Genomic DNA, 18,791 nt, shown 5'->3' on the forward strand with positions numbered 1-18,791 from the left:
ATATTTGTTTTATATTCCACGAATACACGCAATAACGAAATTATAACACGTATAGGATGTAACTTTTGATCTTCGAAATGTAAATTTAAATATAGAAAAATCTGAAAATTGTGCATATAGCTGCATAATAAAATAGATAAAAATGGGATCAAATTATTATTTATTATCCCGTTTCTATAATTTTGTTGATTCTAGAATTTCCATTCCAAACAACATTCTGATCGTTAAGAAAAAATTAATAACAAACTTTACGATCATTATTTAAAACATTATATCCGGTATCGTTTTTGAAATAAATAGCGTTATATCAATAAAATATCCATAAAAATAAAAAAAAAACATATATTATTCTAATATATAACAATGTCCAACAGCATAGGAATATTATCCAAGGAAATAAAGGAAGAAAAAAGGATCAAGAGCAACGAGATAATTCCAACTTCCAGTATCCTCTTACAACCGACTTCCGTTTCTCCATGAAACCCGATCGGCGCCGGTTACTTATAACACCGGAAAAACGCTAATCCCAAGACAGAGAGCATCCGGTTAACGAGGCAACGCCTGGCCAGAGGTAAATTGAATTTAGACGCAGTGACGCGAATTATTATATATAATCCAAGGAAACCAAGAAAAATATTATAATTTCGTTGGATTATTGATTTTTGGAGAAATATCAATTTTATATATGGACAGTATAACAATTGACCGATATCATATCATCTTGTCTTTACACTTATTATCAATTAGAACGTGGCGTAAATTCGTAAATTGATACAAACAAGATCGAATAAAAAAGTGGCACAGTATCCAATGGAAGAAAGTATCGAAAAGATTATAATATATATCCATTTCTTCCTAATTTTTTCGTCAAAAGAAATAGAAAAAAACAAAGTTGCAAATATAAATGAAGGTATTTTAACGTATATACAAAGAAATTCAATGGCAAACGCTCCATCTATGATTTGCGACTAACCCTTAGGGTATTTTCGTCAAAATAAATTGTTGTTCCCTCTCGAGAATTTGAGGAGGATGCACCGCGTGTGAATCCACGAATGCCCCAAACAATATCGTTAGTACCTTTGAGAACTCTGAAATCTCTCCTTTCGTCTCTCTTTCTCTCTCTCTTTCTCTTTCTCATTCTCTCTTCTCCAGTTCCACCATCTCGCTCCGACCATGTCCAACATTTAAATTTATGGCACGTCGCGCATTTATATGCCCACACCCTCCATAAATTTGACTTTACGCGCATGTAAGTGGCTCCACTTTTGTTCATAGATTCCTACGACTGTCAGATTTATACTCGCGTACGATTCGTGCCACGATTCGATGCCCGAGACACGATAAGGGCGGGCATCCGAAGTGGAAGGATATTATCCTGTTATCGGGCAATAAAACTGTCGAATTGCCGAATAATTATTTCGTGAAATATTGAGAATCTGCGTGTAAGATTTTTACTCGTTCTCTATTATTTATTGTATATTTTATTCGATTGATATACCAATACTGCGAAAAAAAATTTCGAAAACTTGAATTTCGAAAGTAACGATATATATATATATATATACACATACATTCAGATGAATATCGATAGACGTAATTAAATTTGATAAATTAATATATGGTGCAATAATATATTGATCATCGATCAATTCAATATTATAATTCGATTTACATACATCAAAATTAAAATTGAATACTAACAAATATAGATAGTATCATTAATTCATTAGAATTATCAACTATATGATATATGTAAATAAAATCTATAATATAATATTACATTGCATAATCAATTGTAATCAATACGTCATTATAGATTGAATTAATTTTTACATGCTATCCCGAATCAATATAGCGAATATGTGAATCTGTACTATATTGATACTGATTATAAAATACTCCCTAATAAGAAATTTTTATTTTAAGAAATAGAAAAATTATATTGTAAATATGATGTAGAATAAACAAAGAGATATTCGAATATTTTTATGATGTCAAACAAAGATAATAATAATAGATGGTAAGAGGACAGAGATAAGATAAAAATATGGAAATCAACGCCATCTTCAGAGTGTCGTAAATGAAACTAATGAAGGAAAAGAGAAAATAATAAAAAAAGGATAAAAATAGAATAAGAATTGAAAATCAACGCCATCTTTTGAGTATAAAATAGACATTTCTTACCAAAAGCATTCAAAAGATGGCGCTAATCCTCAATTCTTACTCTACTTTATCCTATTTTTAAAAAGATATCTGATTAAAGTGATATCTATATCACTCAATAGATAGCGCTATTAGTCTCTATTTTTTTTCTTACTATTTGCTTATCTTACATTATTTTAATCTCAAAGATGTTCAAAAGTGGCGCTAATTTTACAAGTTTTAATTCTCTTTGATTACGATTTTCATTTAATAATTCGTTAAAATTTCGATTTGGATTTATCAAGTTTTTGAAGAAAACAATTATAAGATTTTCTAACAAGACAATAATGAATATAAACAAATAAAAATACAATTTCATAAAATGTAATGAATTAATTTTTTTGTAAAATAAAAAAACAATTCACTCATTTTATTTTGTTTCAATATAATGAACTATAAAAACATGTAATAATATAATTTTTAAAATTAAACTCGTAATTCTGCATTATTTTATGATGATTCCTTCATTGAACACATCTTTTCAAATTGACACTCCTCTTCTTGGTCAGGATAAAGTGCTTTCATAGTGGACAATGAACATGGTATATTTATAGGACATCCTGGTAAATATAATGGTCTTTCCTGATGCATAAAAAGAACACTGGAAATTCCAGAACAACTAAAATAAAAAAATTACAATATTATATATAATTAATACAGTATTATAATTAGTTAAATTATATATATAAAATATAAGTAAATAATTACTTATATAAAATGAATGCAATATTAGATGCGAAAGTATCAATAATCCCAGTTCTCCAAGCTCTATCGTCAGCATATAACGAAAATAAATCGTGTGTTAAATGTTGATCATCTTTTGCAACTCCTAATAAAGTTAGCAACTTTAAAATAGTGCCTGAATGGGTAAAATACGCCGATACCAACAATCTTTCATCTGACCTATAAATTTAAAATAAAATTTTAATAATATATTTAACATAAATATTTCAATTTTCGGAGAAAATTTATTCTTACGCAAAAAAATTAAAAACATCTCTCAAAGCAGGACATGCTTGCTCATAAGATAATTTATAGCCATATCCATCATTCCAATAATATTCCAAATCATCAGCAAATTCAAGTATCTAATAAAATATCAATTAATAGTTAAAGTTAACAAATTCAATAAATTTAATAAATTTAAATCAAATTTAAAAATATACCTTGAAGTCATTCAATGAAAATACTTTACACCATGGTGATTCAAAATTTTTATTCCATGCTGTTTCAAATCCACACATCAAATACATTAAATATATATTTTCTGAAATATAAATATTTTTTTTTTATGATATATTTTTTTTTCATGTTTTAAAATCAATTGCAATATATTCTGCATACCGTGATTAATTTGATAACCAATACGTGTAGAAACATCATCTAACATTTTCTTATAAATTTCACTTTTCAAAAATTTGTCTTTTTCTACGCGCGAATTTGGGTTTTTGTCAATTTCAGAACGCCAACGTTCGCAACGTTTATAAAACTAGAAACTTAAAAAATCATCATATAATAGAAGATCATATAATTATTAAATTACATAATTATAAATTACTCTTAATATAGGATCCTTATGTTCTGCTTTTGGATATTGAACTTGATAACTATTGTATCTTCCAAATAAACCAATAACAAAATTTTTAGCACTTTCTTCTGTGCGTTGAGTAGCAGTGTATTTAAACTAAAATTAATTCTTAATTAAGAAAATATATTAAAAATAAAAAATATATATTATTATTTACCTTATAAGTTTGATTATTATATATTTCTGGCATAAGATTAGGAAATCTGGATTGATATCTTTCTCCAATATCGATCATTTCATCTTCACCTTCTTCTGTTAATTTCATGATATTATCTTTGCTAAAATTAATTTTCCATTCTTTAAATAAAACTGCTTCCTCTTTTGTAAATTTTGTTTTATTTTCTTTATAGTTATCTAGAATAATTTTTTTTAATTTTGGCAAATACTCAATCATAGATGATGCATATTTTTTACCAGGATATCTTGTACCATGTCTTAAAAGCAACCATATTTTTTTTGAAATACAACCTATAATTTAATTTTGATAAAAGTTTGTTATTAATAGAATAAAAAAAGAATAATACTTTAATCATATTCAATTTAATATTACCTGAATATTCAAGAGGAGAATCATTATTATTTGATATAAATCTATATGGTGTCTTTGTTCCTAGTTTACATCTATAATCTTTATTATGCAAAACACAATTATGTGTAAATGTGAATATTACATTTATTGCATTAATAATTAAAAGTATTTGAATATTTAATAACCACTGCATCTTTTTATTTGTTTTCAACAATCTAAAATATATTATATATACATAAAAATTATATTCACTTTAAAATATTCAATATTATTGAAAAATTAAATTTCCACATGTTGAAAATTCTTTTTTTAAAGATTTATTTTAAAAAAACAGTTAATTTATATAAATTTAAAATGATTATTTAAAATGATTTAACTTTCAAATTCTAAAAATTTGTAAAATATACAACTATTCCTATTATTTATTATTTTTTTTTTTAACATATATTTATATAAAACAATAAATTCAATTAAAATCATATTTCTATTTTTTGTTGCAATATAATCTTATAAATCTTTTTTAAAATTTAAACAAATTTAAAACGTGTTATAAAAACATATATAACCAAACTAAAATAATAATTAAAATAAAAATATAAGATGTAATAAGAATAAAGTTATAAAAATTTGAAAATTAAAATATATCAATGATATTATTAATACAAATATATCAATATATTGAATTAACTGATAATAAAGTATACTTTACCTCTGAAAAAGAAATTATCGAGTTCGTTAAATGCATAAAATTATTGGAGATCGTTTGATTTGTGTTTTTATAATAATTATTAGTTCTAATTAACATAATATAACTTTTATTCGAAAAAATTGAAAATAAAAAATAAAATTGAAAATATAATAAAAATTACTTAATTTTCATTGATATCAAACAAAATTATATATTTAAATTATACTTAATATTCTAACCTCATTCTTTCAAATTCTCAATGATACATATATATTAATAAATAAATAAATAAATAATAATTTATCTTTCTTTAGTAATAATAATTATACATAATTTTTATCTCCAAAAGAAATATGATTTATATTATTTAATATACAAGTAAATTAAAATCAACGTGAAAGGTTTGTAATAAAATAATATATAATATTATAAAAATTTAAAAAATTATTATTGAATATTAAAAATTTATATAAATATGCTAATTGTTTTATAATTTAGATGGGAAAAAAAAGAAACAATCAACAACCACCTGTGCCAATACCCGGTCGTGTAAAGGTAGAAATAAAAGATGAATTAGGTAACAAAAACTTACTTATATTTCATAATTTCATTAGTAATAAATAGAATATTACATTAATGTGTGTAATAATTAATAATAAAGTATATTTTATTCTATAGGAGATAGCGATGTACTTGTTGCAAGAGATCGTTTAAAAGGAGCTCTCAGAGAATTATTACAACATAGTGATACAGGATCATCAGCAGATTCAAGTGAAGAGAGTTCTACACAAGACTATAAACATCAAATAAAAAAAATGTAATTTTTAATATGCATTATTTCTTTTATGTATTTATTATAAATCATTAAATAATGAATTTTTATATAGTGATAACATATATAGAACAAAATCAATGGGTTTTCAACAACCACGTAAAGTAAGACGTCGTAGACAAGTGCAAATGGATACTGCATTTCATCATACTTATGTAATGAAATTATTTGATAGAAGTGTTGATTTAGCACAGTTTCAAGAAGATACACCACTTTATCCTATATGTAGAGCATGGATGGCAAATCAACCAAGAAATCCTAATCTTGTTCCGAAGTAAGTAATAAAAAACAATAAAAAAATTATAAATATTCAAATATTATTCATTTTTATATATATTCATTTTATATATATATATAACAGTTTTATTAATATTCAATTTTAATATTGTTTCATATGTGTTAATTCTATAATGGCATATAAAATTTTTTGATTACCTTAATAAGTAATTAATTTTTATTATTATATTGCAAAATAATTAAAAATATAAAAGTTATATAAAATATAATTTTTATTTGAACATTTAATTATATATCTTAAAAATAAATATTTATAATGAATTTTTAAAAAAATTTTTATATAATATAAATTATTGTGTTACTATATGTATTTAATAGAAAGAATATGCCAATACAAAGTTAATGCTAATTTTAACATAATTATAAGTATTAATTATAAGCATTAATTATGTTGTAGAAGAAATTATTTTAATGATTTATTATATATATTTTAAGATAAAAAAAATAATATGAAAAAAAATTGTGTACTTTTTTGTTTAGAATACGTAGTCCAAGTCCAGAGATATTAAATGAAGTTAATATAAGTAATAATATATTAGATAGTAATGGAGAAGTTCGTGATGTTTATTATTTGCCACCTCCATTACCTTGTGAAGAAGCTATACCTAGAAATCGTATACCCTCACCAATAATTAGAGAAAAAGAGGAATTGAATTTAGATTATGTAAGATATTTATGTTAATAAATCTTCCTATTTTATCTATTTTTATAAGATGATTTAACCAATACATCATAAATTTGTAAATATATATATTCATAATATATTCCAGGACGGACAAACTCTAAAATCACGAGAAATGTTATTAAGAGAACACAGAGTACATTGGAATGCTGTACGCAAAAAATGGTATCAACAAGCATATAAGAATGAACAACGTTTCACACAAAGTGCAAATATATTAAATACTATATTTAAGAGGTACATATTAAATATCTTCAAATTATTTGAACGAATATAAATAACACAAAAATATTGTTCAAATGATATTTTATACTATGAAACGTAATTATAATTATAAAAACATTATTTCTTTTTCTTTCAGGGCACAATCAGAATTTGAATGAATTATTATCTGACAAATTAATTACTATCATCTATTAGTAATAAATATAATTTTTTTCTTATGTTATATAAATATTTTTTTTCACACTTTTTCTACATATTTTATTTTGTACACTTATACTTGTTATATACTACTTGTAGAAATATACCTTTTTATTACAATATTAATAATATACTACAATTATACTACAATTACATTTCATTATGACCAATTATTTCATTTATAAAAAAGATTCTGTTTTAAGTAATAATTCAATTTTGAAATAGAAATTTTTACAGAATGATATGTAATTATTACATTTGTCTCTTGATAAATTATTGGTATTCTGACAATAAATTAATTAATAATTTTTTTTATTTCATATACTTAATTTGTACTAAACATTCCAACAAAATTACTTATCTACAATGCATAAACTACAAGAAATAAATAATACATTTTTGTTATATCACTACTATTTTTAATAAATTGAAATGCTACTTACAATTATTTTATCACGGGTATAAAAAGGAACTTGGAATAGTTTTAATTGCCTGAACATTAATAGGCAGTTTTGTTAGTATATTATTCGATAAAATATTAACTTGATATATATCCCTAAATTTTGATACTAGAAATTTTTGAAAATTCGAATCTAATTATTAGGAAAAAGGATAAAACAGATAATCATCGAAGACTTGAGAATTACAAGCTTTTTATTTGAAATATTGACATAGTCGTAACTTACAATACTTTCAGTAAGAATTTATCTCTATTTATTTAATATCATTTAATTCGAATATAATTTGGAGAGCCAGAAATATTCTGACTTTTCTATTAGAGCAATTGTAATTTTCAAGACTTCTGAGTATTATGCATAATATACTATGTATTTCTCCATACTATTCAATTTTTTAATTCATATAAAATGTAGCTAAGAAATAAATAACATAATTTAAATTATTTACTTTCATAGTTAATGTTATATTATCTCCACCATTCGATATATATATATATATATATATATATATATATACACATATACACACGCGCGCGCGTGTGTATGGTGTGTAATTATACATATTTTAACTATTTATATATATTATAACAAATGACTGTTGTAAACAACAGGTTTATTTAATGCGTCTTATGAATTGTAGGAAATGATTTCGCGTTTAATAGTCATGCTTTTGGAAGATTTCATGTAGTCGTGGAAGTATAATTTGATCAAATTTGCAGTGACTATTGCACATTCATTTGTCTGTAAGAGATAATTCCAACACTTGTCGAAACGTTTCTTCTTCTAATAATCGACGCTGTTCTTCTTCTAACTGTTGTAATTCCGAAAGTCTTAAAGCCAGTCTTAATTGTTCCGCTGTATCTTCGAGCGAGTCACTGTTTTCTAAGTCATTTGTTTTATCCGTGTTATTTCGACCGCTCGCACATCCAGTAGTATTATCTTGACAAAGCGCCAAACTTGCCTGTATAGCTCTGTTTTACATATGAGAGAGAAAGAAAGGATAAAAATTTGCAATTACTTATTAAAAAAAAATTTCCTAATAATAATATTCTATATGTACATTAATATGTACTAAAAAAATATGTAATATATAAAAAAAAATAAAATATCAAAATAAATTAGATTTTTTTTTTAATATCTGCTACAATTCCTTGAATTTTCTGTAAAAATATTTACATATATATATACATATTGTTAATTTATTATGCATCTAATATTTATAGCAATCTATCACCCACCTTTCTGAATTTTAATTGCTGAGCAAGAACACATGCAAAATAAAATTTTAGAACTTTTAAAATAAAAACAAAATATCTAAAATAATATTCGTAATAATAAACACCATATTTTCATACCTTTGTAGCTGCCTTTCTTCTTCAGTAGTCATATTAGGCGTAGTAGGTCGTGATGGTTTCTGCGCTCTTAAGGCTTCCCATATATCAACCTTAATAAATGATATTAAATTATAAGAATTTATTTTTATTAAGAAAATATTTTTTAATAAAATATAAAAATATAAAAATTTTAAATATCTCTACCTCATCACGTTCACTTCCAACTTCTAATAAACTTTGTTGAATAGCAAATTGTAATAGATCGTCCTCTTCTTCCATACTAAATTGTGTTCGAACTTCAGCACCTGCTAAATAAATAATTACAATTATATTAATGTTGTGACAATAAAAGAGTTTCATCAAATAAATAAATGCCTTTAAGAACAAAATAATAAAAATATAAATTATGAATATTTTTATTTAAATTTATAATAAATATTGTTTAATAAATATTGAACTTACCTAGTTTTACATATCCCATTGGCGCTTCAAAACAAATATCATCAACTAAACAAGTCATTCTATTAGTTTCTTGTAAATGTCCTACATGAGGTACTTCTTGGTCCATACCAAAAATATTCCCAAATGTTATTCTTGCATTTAATATATGAAATAAAGGAATTTCTATAAAAAAAATTCGAATACTTAAAAACTATAATTTATATTAAAAAAAATAAATAAAAACAATTTAAAGCTAACCAATTTTAACAGGAAATCCAGCTGGTAGTTGCATTTGGATAAAATCCTTTAGTTTTGCAAAATGTGAACTAGATATCGCCATAAGATCAACAATTGGCATAATTTGTTCTTGAAGACTTAATGGATATTGTTCACTAAGCCATAAAGTTGCCTATTGTTTTATATTTGATTATATTCATTATATATACAAACATAACTAGTAGATTTAGATTTTTTAGATATTGCTAATAATGTTTCATTATAATACCTTAAATTTTTGAATTTTTGTATTAACTTCTTTTGGTCTACCTATATCTCTTCCATTTAAATCAACATCTGGATCAAAATATTCTTCAGCTGTTATATTAGAAGGATTTCCAATATTATTATATTCTTCCTAAAAACGAATGATAAATGAATTTTGTTATTGCACATTATATATATAGAAAAATGTATAAGAAAAGAAAATTACACTAGTAGTTGCGTTATTACTGTTCTCTTGCTGCTGTTCAGCCATACCAAGAAATGATTGAAGAGGTGTACGAGGTGCACGAGCCCGTGCCTTATCAGGTTCAGATAAATGTTCTAATCGAGTTTTCGTTATTAATTCTACATTACATGCACTAAACACTTTACACTCATGTCCATTAACTACTTCACTTTTATCAGAGCGCCATCCCCATAAACCAGCTTTATTACTAATTAAACATAAATAATTATTAATGAATATATATATACTAATGGGAATAATAAAGAAGAACAATTACCGTTCAAAACTAATTTTATCTGTATCTATATATGTAGTAACTATTGGATTTGTAAGTCGAGCTAATACTCCTTCTTCAGAAGGTTCCATTAATTGCATATCATCAATATCTACGAGTTTAATGTGCTCGACATATACTTTTCTTGTTTTGTGATCTACTTCCATCATTGTTGCTCCATCATCTGTATAAATAAATTTAATTATTATTAAATTATAATATTTATAAAAAAATATATTTAAAAAGATTTATTCAAATAATTTTCTACTTAAATTTAAAATTTCTTATTATTAATTACAGCAATTTTAATTAAAACTTTTCAAATTTGTTATTATATTAAATTATTCATAAAAAACATATAGATATAAATAACATATTAATAGTAATTATTTTTACTACAATATCAATTACACTTACCATTTAAAGTTTCAATTTATTATATCAGCTTTTTAAAAAATAATAAAAGTAATAAAATTACAAGAAAATTATAAGAAATAGAAACATACAAATAAATATGTATATAATAAGAAATAGAAAATTTTCCTATTTTACAGAGATATTTTATTATATTTTTATATTTTCTATAATTCTGCATATGACAATTTAATTTTAAAAGTAATTCTGTCACCTGACTCTTGTCCAACCATACTGAACACATAACTCCGTTCACATCTAATTGCCACAGGTACATGTGATGCAGCTTGCATTTAATATATACAATTAAAGAATAAATAAAAAACTCTACTATTAATATAAAAGAAAAAGACACAAAAAAAACCTGAAGATTAAAATAAATTTATATTAATGTTCATGCAAAAAATTATATTCAATTACTCACTTTGTCCTTTGAAAACATAACTACGATTTCCACGTTGCCATTTTGTATGATCAAATCCTAATAAAGTTGTATCAATTCGCACATTACTGCCTTGTTTATATACTTTATAAGTATCACTAGGACATATTCTAGAGGCAAGAGGAACTAATAATAAATAAAACATTAATTTAATTTAATATTTATAATTAAAGACAATGAAAAAGTTATAAAATCTATAATTACCCCAACTAGTAAATTCCCATTTCATTTCTACATAAAAATCAGGAGCCTGAAAAAATATTTTTTAATTTATATATATATTATTTTATTATTATAAATAATATATATTATTTTTTTAATTTATAGATATCAAGATTTTTATCTATCAAATGTTTTACAAATGTTTCATAAATATTTTTGAACTTTTTGATTTATTATTTATATTTCATATTATCTTATTTAAAAAATAAAAAGAAAAAATTCTATTCATGAATATTTGTTTAATGGAAATGCTAGAAAATTTTCATAATGCTCATAAAAAATATTTATATAAACTTTTATATAAACTCACTTGTTTAAGTTTATGAAGCAATTCTGGAATACCAGCTACCCGATTACAATATCTTTGATAATCTCTATGTGCTAACACCATTTGTATTAATTCAGGATTTCCTGTACCAACTGCCTCTTGTACCACTATAATAATAATAAAATTAAAATTATAATATTAATTAATTTGATATTTTATTAAATAAAATTATGATTAGTACCAGTCCATCCTTGAGTATTTTCTGTATTAACATTAGCTTCATGTTGCAATAATACTCCAACAGATTCAATGTGACCCAAAGTCACAGCTAACATCAATGGTGTTCTTCCTCTATTATCAAGTTTTTCAATATTATGCTATAGAAAATAAATTATTATTATTTACTTAATACTTACAAATATAAATAAAATATTATATATTATAAAATATTATATATTATTAAAATATTTTAAATATATTGTATATTTGAATATATTTGAATCTTAAAATATACATATACATACTTAAATATAATACTTAAAATATACATACTTAAATATATATATGAATATTAACATTAATATTAAAAAACATTTTTCTTTCTTTTTTCTCAATGATATTAAGTATTGTCAATATTAATAATTAACATAATAGACTTCTTATAAGCTTTATCAAATTCATCAATGATATATTAAACACATAATATCAAAAGTTCCAAGTTGATGAACATTTATGGTTTCTAACTCATGCAAGGCTTCATTCATTAGATTCTGACAATATCAAATGATTTTCTTAAATCAATAATAATAATATATAATTAATTTCCATAATTTAAAAATTAATGATTTATTTATTATGTAATGCTAATATTATCAAACATATAATTGAAAAAAAAATTAAATTTATACACTAATAATACACAATTTTTTTAATATTAACAAAGATATTTTTATCATGTGTATATGTATATTTTTCTTTATTGTAATTACGAACTACAGTTATGTCTAACATAAAATATAAATTGTCATCTGTCACATATATATATATATTTTATAGAAAAAAAAAACAATTGATGAATATTGTCAATTCGCATATTTTTATTGTCACCATTGGTTTAATCACAAGTATAGTTTACTTAGTAATCAACATTTTTCTTTTTTTTTTCCTTTTTTTCCTAATTTTTTTTTTTTTTTTTTTTTACCAACCAGCTTTGTAGATAATTCCTCTTCGAGTTCTACATAATTGTTATTCCATACAAGCCAATGCAGCGGATAATTTTTTTGTATTGTGTCTATATTCACCATTTCTATAAAGTCTCGTTAATGTTAACACAACACCAACAATTATTGTAAGTTCCACAACTTGAAGGCACAACATAAAATTTCGTCTAACAAATACATGACACTGAAAAGAATAAGCAACGAATGATTTTGATCATTCATTGAAACGACAAGAAAGCTAGATAAGAAACCGCGATTATCATATTGAATGCACCAAGCCAACGAAAAAATGTTGCAAGTGGCGCTTATATATAGTTATATATATATATATATATTTGATATATATATATATATATCAAATAAACGTTTCCAAACTAATATATTTTAGCTTTATTTTGAAACAGCCTTAAATACATTCAATGCATATTTCTTATTCAGTGAAATAAAATTATTAATATTTTCTATTATAATACACATAATTAAATAATAATAAAATTATTAATTCCTCTATTAAAAAGATTTCAATACTGAAAGAAGAAAAATAATATATTTTAGAATGACAAATATAAAAAAAAATATTAAATAGTAAATTTTATAAATATAACATTAAATAAACTAAAAATATTATTGATAGAATAGAAAGGTAATCAAGAAGAGCGATTTTGTGAACGCGAATATCGTTCAAATAAACGCACTGAGATCCTGGATTGTCGGGCACCGATTGACGTCACCGATAGGCGGCCAAAATGGTTGTCAATGTTGATAAGTGGTTTGGTTACACGAAGAGTCAGTAATAAAACCGTGACCGATAGGAGCCTCGGGCAAGCGAAATTATGCCTGTGAAATAGGAGTTAGTCTCGTGTAGAACGAAACAAGAGGCCGTCATCGTGACACGGGATGGCGGACAGTGAAGATGCTGAACAAGAAATCCGTCGAGCCTTAGATGTCGTTCAATCCATGATTGACATCTCTGCTGAACGACTCGAAGGCTTGAGGACCCAATGTTCAACCAGTGCAGAACTCACTCAACAGGAAATTCGAACGCTCGAGGTACCTTGAAGAGCGCGCAATTCTTTAGATCCTTTCTTATTTTTTCCTTTACTATCTTCAAATGATCGCCTTGACCTCGTGAAGGATTGCTTTGTGGTTGTCAACAAGTTGCAAATATATTTCTTTATTAACTTGAAATTTGTGTTTATGTGTTTATAATTTATCTTTCTTAATATTTTGATATCTTTTTTTATTTTCAAAATACTTATTTACTATTCATTTAATATTTCAATAAAATTCAAAAAATTATAGCTTATATCATTAATTATAAAATATTTTTAAAATATTAGTAAAATTAGTTTGATTTTTCAAATAAATTTTATTGATGATCCTAATGAGAAAAATATTTTTAATTTGTGATTTAAGTATTAATAATTAAGATATATTTTTAAGTAATTATATAATTTAAATAAAATAACTTAATTTGATGATAAAAAATAATAGATTGGACTTTTTATTTATTTTAGGGAAAACTTATTAAATTATATTCAAAGCAACTTGTAACCAAAGCCAAATTGGCTTTAGAAGAATCATTACCTCCAGAGATGAAACAATATCCATCTTTGCAGCAATGGTTAAGAGTAGTAGGTCTTACTCAAGAATCTATTCAGGTATGAATAAATATGAGTTTCTTTATATTTTAATTATATTATATTAAATAATTATTAAAATTTTATATTTCTATTAATAAATTTATTATATAATATTATTTTAATAAATTTTAGATGATTTGTTCAAAAGCTAATTCACTTGAAGCTCTTAAAGAGAAATCTGAGCATGAATTAGGTAGTATGTTGGGAGAAAATAATGTTAAACATGAAGAAGAACTACGTAGATTATGTAGAGCATTGCGCAATCTTCGTCGATATATGGGTAATAATTTATTTACAGTATTTGATATCATTATTATTGTAAAAATATATTGAATTGTAACATATAATTTTATATATGTATATATTATATACTATAATTCTTTATTCAGATGTTCTCCTAAAAGGAGATATGGATAACAGTGATATGAATTTATATTGGGATTCTTGGGATAGACACCATTTACGTACAGGAGCATCTCCTAGGCCAGCAAGATCCCGTACAACAAGATGTTCTGTTCCTTCAGAAGACAGCATTCCATATCATAATAATAACAACAATCTTAACAGTGATATATTAGCACAAGCTTCTTCCATTACATCTTTATCTTCAACTAGTCCACCTTCCACTCCTCTTTTGCAAAGGCCAGGACGTGGTAAATGATACATAGAAATATTTTCTATTTTTTCTATAAATTTATTATTATAATGTGAAATAGTTATATTTAATATAATGTGTAAAATTTTACTTTTTCAAAACAGGAATTAAAGTTCCAACAACTCCTCCTCCTTATAAAAAACATCAAATAGGTTTACAGAATACAATATCACAACCAGAAGTGTTTCCTTTAACTAAGTCAAAATCTCATGAATCACAATTAGCAAATCGTCTTGAAAATGGAGATACAGCTTCAAGGTAATAATTTAATTTTTATTATAATGATTTTTTTAAATAGAAAATTAATATTAATATTAAATATTTTTTTATTATTTTCATAGTTGTGGAAATATGGACCCTGTCAGTTCTGTAGGACGAAGAAATCGTTTACCTACAGAAACAGGATCTTGCAGTAGTAATGCAGACATTACAGGGGAAAATCTTTTATTAAATAGTAATAGTCCTGTTAAGTCACCACCTTATTCTAGTGCAGAAAGTGATGATAACAGTTTTAAGGGAACAGGTAAATATAATATATTATTTTTAAAATTTTATATTATTTCGTATAAATATGAAAAATTTAATCAGAATTTTTAATAGTAACAAGTCTCCAAGTGCCAAAGTCACCGCGTACTCCGACTGTAACCCGAGGAATGGGCCATATAATTGCTCACCGTTTTACCAAAACGTTTAAGATGATGACAACATGCGATTATTGCGATAAACAAATGTTTATAGGCACTGGTTTGAAATGCAAAGAATGTAAATATAAATGTCATCGAGATTGCGAATCCAAAGTACCACCGTCTTGTGGCCTACCTCAAGAACTCTTTGATGAGTTTAAAAGAACTGTACAAGGTGATGGTATGTACATAAAATTGTTTACATCTAATTTTATCAGTTTATAATTTGTTTTTATAAAAATATTAAAACTAAAATTTTTTAGGTATGGTAAATGTTTCTCCAATATTAAACAAACCTGGTATAACATCTCCTAATCATCATAATTCAAATTTATTAAGCTCTTTAAATCGAAGGGATCGAAAACGATCGCATCCACATTCTTCTATGAATATACCTTTTCAGGTATGTTAATTGTGATTTTAATTTTTTGTTTTTCACATTAAAAATTAACTGTACATTATTAATTATATTGTTTTTTTAGAGCGCGGATTCTAGTTCAAATACCTCGAGCTGCAACAGCTCAACGCCTTCTAGTCCAGCTTTGCTACCTGCCAATACTAGCCAAACTCTACAAGCACCTGCCAAACAACAGTTCCATTTTCCAGGTAATTTTTTTGTAATATATTTCACTACAATGAATATGAAATTCATACAATGATATTGAAATTCATAATATTCTACTTTTAAATTTTTAGATGTTGTGCTCAATGAGAAAGGTGTTACATTAGAGACTCATCAACTCGAAGGTACAACTATGTCAAGTGATAGTGAAAGAACGGTGAGCGTTTCAGGATCTGGTAGTGTTAGCACAGATTCTGAACGAACACCTGTTAGAGTTGATTCACAAGATTCTCAAGTTTCTGATGGAGAACCAGGAGATAGTCGTTGGCCTCGACAAAATAGTGTACGTAATTTTATGTTTACGATATTATTATTATATTTAAATTAATTTAATATTATAGTTATCTATGCGAGAATGGGACATTCCTTATGATGAATTAAAAATTGGAGAACCCATTGGTACTGGAAGATTTGGTACAGTGTACAGAGGTTATTGGCATGGTAATGTTGCTATTAAAGTCTTAAATATGGACTATTATTTAGATGATGACAAAATATTGGAAGCATTCAAATTGGAGGTATATATAAATAAATATATATTATAATATTTCATATAATTAATAGTATATTTGAAGATATAATAAGTTACTCTCAAATTTGAATATATTTGAAATGTATATTTATAATATAGTTTAATTATTTATTTATTTATTTTGCATATAAATATTTTTATTTTATAAATAATTGTTAATATAATATAATTATGAATATTGAAAAATATTGCATAAGATAATTTGAAATTATTGTATTGTTGAAATTAATTTACATTCATATTATTGAAATTATATTTAAATTTATAGGTGGCTACATTCCGAAAAACTAGACACGAAAATCTAGTTTTATTCATGGGAGCTTGCATGAAACCTCCACGCTTGGCGATAGTGACTAGTATGAGTAAAGGAATGACTCTCTACACTCATATTCATTTACGTAAAGATAAATTTAATATAAATAAAACCACTATCATCGCTCAACAGATTTCTCAGGTATATTTTTATGAAAAATATAACTTTCGACATTTTAATACATTTTAATATGATTTATTTTAGGGAATGGGATATCTTCATGCTCGTGGTATAATTCATAAAGATCTCAAAAGTAAAAACATATTTTTAGAAAGCGGAAAAGTTGTAATTACGGATTTCGGTTTATTTAGTGTTACAAAACTTTGTTATGGAAATAGGTAAATATATTTTGTTTATTATATTATATTTATTATATTTAGTTATATTTGATAAAATATAATTATGATTTTATATTTATTGCTTTTATTTATAAACAGAAAAGGAAATGCATTGAGTATACCACCTGGCTGGTTATGTTATTTAGCTCCTGAAATTGTTCGACGATTGAGACCTCAACAAAATCGGGATCAGGAAGAATTACCTTTTACTGAAGCTTCTGACGTTTATGCGTTCGGGTTAGTGTAAAAAAAAATAATATAAAATATAATTTTAAGAGATCTTTTAATCAAACTTATTAAAAAATTATTATAGAACTGTATGGTATGAACTTTTATGTGGAGAATGGCCATTTAAAGGACAACCTCCTGAAGCAATTATATGGCAAGTTGGCAAAGGAATGAAACAAACTTTAGCTAATTTACAAGCTTCTCGTGATGTAAAGGTACAAAGTATAATAAAAAATTATTTTACAAATTTTAATTAAATTTATTTTTTAATTTTTTACAAAATAATTTTAATTAATTATAATTTTTTTTATTAATTTTTTTACATATTTCTAGGACATCTTAATGCTTTGCTGGTCATACCACGCAGAAAATCGGCCCGATTTTGCAAAATTGTTAACTACAATTGCAAAATTACAAAATTGTTTAGAAAAGTTGCCTCGCAAAAGGTTAGCACGTAGTCCTTCCCATCCTATACATCTTTCTCGTTCTGCAGAATCCGTGTTTTGAATACATTTAAGTCTATTTAAATACACTGTTGTTCTCGTAGTGTAAATATAGAACTGTGCAAATATTGCCAGATCTTTGTTCGTGAAAAGTAAAATAAAAATAATCACTGAAAGTTTCATTCGTATATCCTTTATTTAGGTTAATAAAACATCACTGAAGTAAACACGAAAAAAAATTAATTAAATTTTATTTGTTATATAATACTACAGTTTTTATGCAGAATATTATT

The 18,791-nt window shown here is 24.5% G+C and overlaps 4 protein-coding genes across 7 annotated transcripts; 2 read left to right on the forward strand and 2 right to left on the reverse strand.

Annotated features, from left to right (window-relative positions):
- Positions 1-2,586: 2,586 nt before the first annotated feature.
- LOC122712667 (multiple inositol polyphosphate phosphatase 1-like) lies at positions 2,587-5,067 on the reverse strand. Its single transcript, XM_043932475.1, has 9 exons — positions 5,029-5,067; positions 4,341-4,534; positions 3,948-4,258; positions 3,761-3,886; positions 3,547-3,691; positions 3,369-3,469; positions 3,181-3,290; positions 2,911-3,105; positions 2,587-2,821 (listed from the first exon to the last, which is right to left on the reverse strand). Exons 2-9 carry the CDS (start codon positions 4,510-4,512, stop codon positions 2,653-2,655), a joined length of 1,329 nt encoding a protein of 442 aa, XP_043788410.1. The 5' UTR covers positions 4,513-4,534; positions 5,029-5,067; the 3' UTR covers positions 2,587-2,652.
- A 286-nt stretch (positions 5,068-5,353) lies between these two features.
- Positions 5,354-7,356, forward strand: LOC122712730 (protein lin-37 homolog). The gene is made up of 7 exons (XM_043932569.1): positions 5,354-5,408; positions 5,506-5,584; positions 5,686-5,824; positions 5,895-6,113; positions 6,617-6,800; positions 6,907-7,055; positions 7,180-7,356. The coding sequence occupies exons 2-7, from the start codon at positions 5,506-5,508 to the stop codon at positions 7,199-7,201; spliced, it is 792 nt and encodes a 263-aa protein (XP_043788504.1). The 5' UTR covers positions 5,354-5,408; the 3' UTR covers positions 7,202-7,356.
- Positions 7,357-8,242: 886 nt separating this feature from the next.
- LOC122712729 (ankyrin repeat domain-containing protein 13D) lies at positions 8,243-13,297 on the reverse strand. Of its 4 annotated transcripts, none has more exons than XM_043932565.1 (14): positions 13,027-13,297; positions 12,063-12,198; positions 11,864-11,988; positions 11,536-11,581; positions 11,314-11,457; positions 11,104-11,175; positions 10,479-10,659; positions 10,184-10,409; positions 9,980-10,108; positions 9,733-9,883; positions 9,496-9,657; positions 9,238-9,338; positions 9,055-9,143; positions 8,243-8,670 (listed from the first exon to the last, which is right to left on the reverse strand). In XM_043932565.1, the coding sequence occupies exons 1-14, from the start codon at positions 13,123-13,125 to the stop codon at positions 8,433-8,435; spliced, it is 1,899 nt and encodes a 632-aa protein (XP_043788500.1). In that variant the 5' UTR covers positions 13,126-13,297; the 3' UTR covers positions 8,243-8,432. The 4 variants fall into 4 exon arrangements, with proteins under 4 accessions (XP_043788500.1, XP_043788499.1, XP_043788502.1 ...); XM_043932564.1 differs by having other exon boundaries at positions 9,238-9,341; XM_043932567.1 differs by lacking the exon at positions 11,104-11,175.
- A 480-nt stretch (positions 13,298-13,777) lies between these two features.
- On the forward strand, positions 13,778-18,564 carry LOC122712605 (kinase suppressor of Ras 2). Its single transcript, XM_043932371.1, has 16 exons — positions 13,778-14,091; positions 14,559-14,702; positions 14,817-14,964; positions 15,074-15,337; positions 15,444-15,597; positions 15,681-15,862; positions 15,940-16,203; positions 16,286-16,425; positions 16,505-16,628; positions 16,719-16,927; positions 16,986-17,162; positions 17,445-17,630; positions 17,694-17,827; positions 17,927-18,064; positions 18,141-18,270; positions 18,389-18,564. Exons 1-16 carry the CDS (start codon positions 13,939-13,941, stop codon positions 18,560-18,562), a joined length of 2,721 nt encoding a protein of 906 aa, XP_043788306.1. The 5' UTR covers positions 13,778-13,938; the 3' UTR covers positions 18,563-18,564.
- The last annotated feature ends 227 nt before the right edge of the window (positions 18,565-18,791 follow it).

Source organism: Apis laboriosa, unplaced genomic scaffold (assembly GCF_014066325.1).
Source record: "Apis laboriosa isolate Shangri-la unplaced genomic scaffold, ASM1406632v1 scaffold204_cov149, whole genome shotgun sequence".
Classification (NCBI taxonomy): Eukaryota; Metazoa; Arthropoda; class Insecta; order Hymenoptera; family Apidae; genus Apis; species Apis laboriosa.

What these genes read in the sequence shown, in the direction of transcription:
- LOC122712667 (XM_043932475.1), bottom strand. Translation starts at nt 4,512, where the DNA reads ATGCAGTGGTTATTAAATATTCAAATACTTTTAATTATTAATGCAATA. An exon ending in TTCTCCTCTTGAATATTCAG is followed by an intron (nt 4,259 to 4,340) that starts GTAATATTAAAT and finishes ATTAAATTATAG; the next exon opens with GTTGTATTTCAAAAAAAATA. An exon ending in TTTCATTGAATGACTTCAAG is followed by an intron (nt 3,291 to 3,368) that starts GTATATTTTTAA and finishes ATATTTTATTAG; the next exon opens with ATACTTGAATTTGCTGATGA.
- LOC122712730 (XM_043932569.1), top strand. Translation starts at nt 5,506, where the DNA reads ATGGGAAAAAAAAGAAACAATCAACAACCACCTGTGCCAATACCCGGT. An exon ending in AATCCTAATCTTGTTCCGAA is followed by an intron (nt 6,114 to 6,616) that starts GTAAGTAATAAA and finishes TTTTTTGTTTAG; the next exon opens with AATACGTAGTCCAAGTCCAG. An exon ending in TTAAATACTATATTTAAGAG is followed by an intron (nt 7,056 to 7,179) that starts GTACATATTAAA and finishes TTTTTCTTTCAG; the next exon opens with GGCACAATCAGAATTTGAAT.
- LOC122712729 (XM_043932564.1), bottom strand. Translation starts at nt 13,125, where the DNA reads ATGGTGAATATAGACACAATACAAAAAAATTATCCGCTGCATTGGCTT. An exon ending in AGGAATTATCTACAAAGCTG is followed by an intron (nt 12,199 to 13,026) that starts GTTGGTAAAAAA and finishes TATTTTCTATAG; the next exon opens with CATAATATTGAAAAACTTGA. An exon ending in TATGGTTGGACAAGAGTCAG is followed by an intron (nt 10,660 to 11,103) that starts GTGACAGAATTA and finishes TTATTTATACAG; the next exon opens with ATGATGGAGCAACAATGATG.
- LOC122712605 (XM_043932371.1), top strand. Translation starts at nt 13,939, where the DNA reads ATGGCGGACAGTGAAGATGCTGAACAAGAAATCCGTCGAGCCTTAGAT. An exon ending in AAGAACTGTACAAGGTGATG is followed by an intron (nt 16,204 to 16,285) that starts GTATGTACATAA and finishes AAAATTTTTTAG; the next exon opens with GTATGGTAAATGTTTCTCCA. An exon ending in GTTGGCCTCGACAAAATAGT is followed by an intron (nt 16,928 to 16,985) that starts GTACGTAATTTT and finishes TTAATATTATAG; the next exon opens with TTATCTATGCGAGAATGGGA.